The sequence below is a fragment of the Solanum verrucosum genome, unplaced genomic scaffold (assembly GCF_900185275.1).
Source record: "Solanum verrucosum unplaced genomic scaffold, falcon-dt-bn FXZP01000278.1, whole genome shotgun sequence".
Classification (NCBI taxonomy): Eukaryota; Viridiplantae; Streptophyta; class Magnoliopsida; order Solanales; family Solanaceae; genus Solanum; species Solanum verrucosum.
Window position 1 is genome coordinate 1,474,811 of NW_026020332.1, and position 5,564 is coordinate 1,480,374.

At 28.9% G+C, this 5,564-nt stretch overlaps 1 protein-coding gene across 1 annotated transcript; it reads left to right on the forward strand.

Annotated features, from left to right (window-relative positions):
• The first annotated feature begins 2,758 nt into the window (after positions 1 to 2,758).
• Positions 2,759 to 5,016, forward strand: LOC125836362 (purine permease 21-like). Its single transcript, XM_049515539.1, has 2 exons — positions 2,759 to 2,960; positions 3,872 to 5,016. Exons 1-2 carry the CDS (start codon positions 2,924 to 2,926, stop codon positions 5,014 to 5,016), a joined length of 1,182 nt encoding a protein of 393 aa, XP_049371496.1. The 5' UTR covers positions 2,759 to 2,923.
• Positions 5,017 to 5,564: the final 548 nt, after the last annotated feature.

Genomic DNA, 5,564 nt, shown 5'->3' on the forward strand with positions numbered 1-5,564 from the left:
CTAAAAGAAATAATGAACTTGCTTTCAGTTAGAAAAAGATTCTTGCACATATTTTTCACCTAATTACTGAAAACATTTGTTTATGGAGAATCTCCTTTCTGGCATCATAGTTGTACTAAAAATTTAAAAATTTGGTTTGAAATTTGTCCTTTGTCCACTATACCAAATCATCTTATTTTTCAAATAGGATAAATATTTGTTAATTTTAAAAAAATATTATTAGAAAAAGAATGTGTTAAAAAGAAAATAAATAATATATTTATTTGGAAATGAATATTTTTAACTCATTTAATAACAATAAGGACATTTTTGAACCAACGTATTGTCAAATATATTTTTCTTCATTTCACATAGTTTAAGGATATTTTGACTGTTTTCCTTATTTTTAATGGAAAAAGGTCATATTTAATTTATTTTTATATTATCAAAAATAGTTTAAATAATCCCACCTTAAAATAAATATAGTGAGGGTTGGAGTTCTCCTGCTCTAATACCATGTTGAATTGTGTGATCATCACATCTAAAAACTTAAGCTATTAGAAAAAAAACACTATTATTAGTTAATGATATTCTTCACAAACTCATCCTAAATGAAGCTTTAAATTAACATCAATAATAGAATATTGTCAAAGTTTTTTTCTTTTTTGACCATTTCAATAACACTTGTATTCAGCTAAGTTGATGATTCTCGACATTCGAACACACATGATACTTTAAAAATCTCAACAACTTGGAATTTTGATGAGTCAATAATGAAGAACTTCAATTATTTTAATCTCATCTTCGAATTCGAAGAACCCAAATTGAATCCAACTCAATAATATAGTATGCAAGAAAAAATCTCAGCAAAAAAAAATTTTCAATACTTATTTAATTTACATCAACTTCCAATCACAAAATTCGAATATATATTGCAACTTCTCTACCCAACGTGTATTCTAATTTTATTTCATTTATTCAAATTGACAGAATTTCAAGCACCACATCAATTGAACTTTTTAAAAAAATTAGAATAGAATTTGGACAATAAACTCAAACAAGAAAACACGTAGCAAAGAAGATGAAAAGAAAAAAATAATGGGTCTAGGTCGAGTCGGCTCAAACGGGCGTATTTCTAAAAGGAGAAAAATTGGCTATTCAAAATTGAGGGTGGATCATTTGATTCTGATCTTGATATATGTCTTTCCGTAAAAAATTAAGGATCAAATTGTACCAAGTATAACACTAGATATATATTTAGATCGAAAATATAAGAAGTTAGGTCTATTTTGATCGAAAATATAATAAAAACTATATTTAAATTATTTTAAATAGTACAACGTATATTTGACCCTTTTTCATATTTTTAAAATGGCATCTTTTAGAGATGTATGTAATGTAATAATAAAATGTGAAACATTTTTGTATAGTCTTAAATATATACGTCATGTGGATTGTTTTAGATTTTAAAGAAGTACTAAATATAAAAAATAAAAAAGAAACTAATTAACCAGACACATAAATTAAAACGGTGAAATAATAATTTTGAGAGAATGGTGAGTGTGGGAGAGTGAGTAATGACAAAAAAAAAAAACATCACGTTATCAATTGTTTTACGTTGTATACCGTAATAAGTAATTCAAAATAGATGACTATGATTTTGTTATTAATTAAGAAAGAGTAATGATAATCGAATATAAAAATCTTGTGTTATAATTTGTTTCATTAAAAGGGAAAGGTCCATTCTTGTACGCTAATATTTGTTTCTTGCTAATTATATCAACCAAATCCGAGGGCAACTTTTATTTAATTCATAATTGACTAATTAACTTGACCATGACATTTTGCTGTAAATTTAATTTTGTTATAATATTTAGAAGGAAACTCAATTACTCCATTATGCTTCCTAAAATCTAATTAAGAACAAACTTTCTGCTCCATCGTTAGGCCTTTTATTTAAACTTATATAGAATGTATCCAAGTTAAGACCATTTTTTCAATTATCCAAGTTTAACACTTTGTGCAAAATTTAGTAAGTGGGGTACGTACTACGTATTACCTGCATGTGACAAGAATGATAAAAGCCCTTCAAAAATAGTCAAATTATTTTGATATTAATTTATTTCACTTATTTTTTGGGATCAAGATTTTTCCTAGGTGGATCTAAAAATATCAAAAAATAAACACACGAAGAAGTCAGATGCGAACCCAAAATTTAAAGATTTTAGGTGCATCAATATTACCTAGCTAAACTTAAAATAAAATTAGAGAAAAAAGTCTTTAGCTAGATTCAAACCCTGGTCTCACGGGTGGTTCCCCTAGTTTGTACCAACAACACAAGGGCACTCATATACTTCTATTGGGTGCACTGCTCATTATATCCTAATTTTTGTCAGTTTCTCAATATATATATATATATATATATATATATATATATATATATATATATGGTTTTTTTCGAAGTTAACGGGTACACATGCAGTACCCCACTTGCAAGTGTGGGTCTGCCTCTGGGCGGAACTAGAATATTAACCTTATGAATCCGTATTTTATATGACGATTTTCAAGTGTTAATAACTGGATTCTAAACTTAATAATTGTATATATTTAATATACTACTTTATACAAATATATTATTTGAACAAAAAATATTGGATTCAAGCTCTGCCCCTATGAAGAAGTCAAAAAGGATTCAACATCTACTACTACTATATATATATATATATATATATATATAAAAGACAATCTAATCATATAACTTTCTTTCGAAACAATTTCGAATAAACTATTCTTGGCCCTACGCCCCTACCTGACTCCGCCCTGTTCTCATGCAATTTAAAGCCACCAGAATCCTAACATGAGATTCATTCGATCAACCTTTTCCTTAAATCCATAAAAGAGAGAGAAAGAGAGGAATATTAAGACAAATAGTTTGTCAATTGCCATGGGAACTGTTGAAGAAAAGGAGCTGGATATCATCAGTAAGATTTCTCACATTATTGAGTCTTCAACTCAATTCAACTTAAAGAAAAGAAAAACTTCTCTCATTGACCTTTATATTCTTTGGTTTATTTCTTTACTTGTTTTTAAATGACATATTACATAAATGTATCGTTTAACTTGATCAATTAGTTGACATCGATCTATGACCTCCAACTTTGAATGTGCATTATAAATAAATATTTAAATTTGTATAAACATGAACAGGTAGAAACACGCGTAATACATCCTATGTTGCATATACAATTTATTTTGATAAATATATGTCAAGAGAATTGCCACGTCGGACGTGTGTGTTTACTTATTCAATTTTATATAAATTTAAATAACTACCATATGTACACGCCTAAAGTTAAAAGTCCAGTTAAGGCCAAATTAAAAAACACTCCACTATAGTTACGTTCTAGTGGAAGGTAAGTGATGTTGCAGTAGTTGATAGACAAATAATTTATGCAATCTACATGACAGTGTATGTGAAGACTTTTTATGTCATCAATGTAGTCATATTATCACTTTTAATTTACATTTTACATACACTCTAATAGTGCTGCTCATAACTGAAATTCTTATATATATATTTTTTTTTATCTAAGTTATATATATTGACAGATAATAGTTTTTTACACTATCAATGTAATTTAACATGTTACACCGATTTACTTACGTTTATTCTAGGTTACTAACGATCAATACTTAAACAATAAATAAAATTACTTGCAATTATCTTTAAAGTAAGAGAACCTCATTCTATAGATATTTTTTTATAATACCATGACGTTATAAAGATTGTTTTACGCTATAATTGCTATATATGTGTATTTTCTTTGTGCTTGTTTATGATGAAGAAAGATGCTAGCTAACTTATGATCTATTTGGTTATTATTCATGACAGACGTCCAAGAAGAAACTGATGATCCAAAAACGAAGAAGATGGATGCATTAATTGTTATACCAGCTGAAACTCCAAACTCTGTTAATAAGTACACGAAATGGCTCGAGATAGGCATTTACGCGCTGATTGTACTTGTTAGCCAGTCAGTAGCTACAATACTTGGAAAGTTGTATTACAACAAAGGTGGAAAAAGTACCTGGTTGATTTCACTAACTGAAACTATTGCTTTTCCCATTCTCTTAATTCCCATGATCTTTAATTGCACCAATAATAATAATAACAAAATCCCAAATTTAGAATATCATGACTCAAAATCTCCTTCTTTGATGACCAAATTATTTATCTATGTATTTCTTGGCTTTTTAGTTGGAGTAGGCTGTGGTTTATTCTCAATTGGCCTTTTACATCTCCCAGCCTCAACATTCTCTCTTATTTCCTCAAGTCAATTAGCCTTCAATGTCTTGTTCTCCCTCTTCATGAAACTCGAAAAAATTACACCTCTCATCGCGAATTCTATTGCCCTCGTAACCATTTCCTCCCTCCTGTTAGCGTTAGATTCATCAAACAAAGCGTCGTCGTCGTCGTTGTCTAACCATCATAATGCAATTGGCTTTATATGCACGCTAATTGCTTCCGCTTTGTTCGGTTTACTGTTTTCCTTAACAGATCTCTTGTTTAGAAAATTCTTAAAAAAGAATACGTTGAGAGAATTTATGGACGTTATTATCTGTCAATCGTTTTTCGCCACGTGTATAATTCTGATTGGCTTATTCGCTAGTAAAGAGTGGAGGAATTTGAAGACAGAGATGAATAATTTTGAGCTTGGGAGATTAGCTTATGTTATGATATTAATTTGGATTAGTGTGTGTTGGCAACTTTATACTTATTGTCTACTTGGATTAATTATGAAGGTGTCTGCTGTATTTGCTAATGTGATTACTACGTTGAGTGCGCCGTTAATCCCGATTATGTCTGTGATTATCTTTAATGATAAGATGAGTGGGGTGAAAGCAATTTCAATTGCTTTAGCTATTTGGGGATTTTCTTCTTATGCTTATCAGCAGTACCTTGATGAGCTAAATCACAAAGGAGATTGTAACGGCATTGAGGATGAGTCGACTGATCGACAAACGACTTCTACCTAAAAGAGTACTAAAAGTGATTGATGTATGCTAAAGATAATTCTACATTATATATAGAATAATTAGCTAGTTAGATCTAGCTTAGGCTGTTTTTATTTTAAATATAATAATGTCTTGGTATTTCTATTAAATGGATGTTGCTTTGTTGCTGTTATTGAAATATAAATCGTATGCTTTGTCTTTTTCTTTGAATTACTAGTAAAATTCGAATCGATCTTCAATTAGTACACGGGAAAAATATCAATAGAAAAGTGTGACCTTTTTCAGTTTTTCTAAGAGACAAGCGTTTCATCATGAAAATTGTGAGTAATTGAAAATTGGAGTTATTTTTCAAATTATCTGTGAGTAATTTGGAGTGAAAACAATTTTTTAGTGTTTTTTCAAATTTCTAAAAATTCTAAAATTTTATGAGTAATTGATTTTTTAGAGTTCAATTTTGAATAAAAGTAAAATCAATTAATGGCCAAACACTCCTAATGTAAATTTCAAGTGGAATTTCATGTTTTTTTTTTTTTAAAGTGGTACGGTAACCAAATTAAAGGAAAGCAATT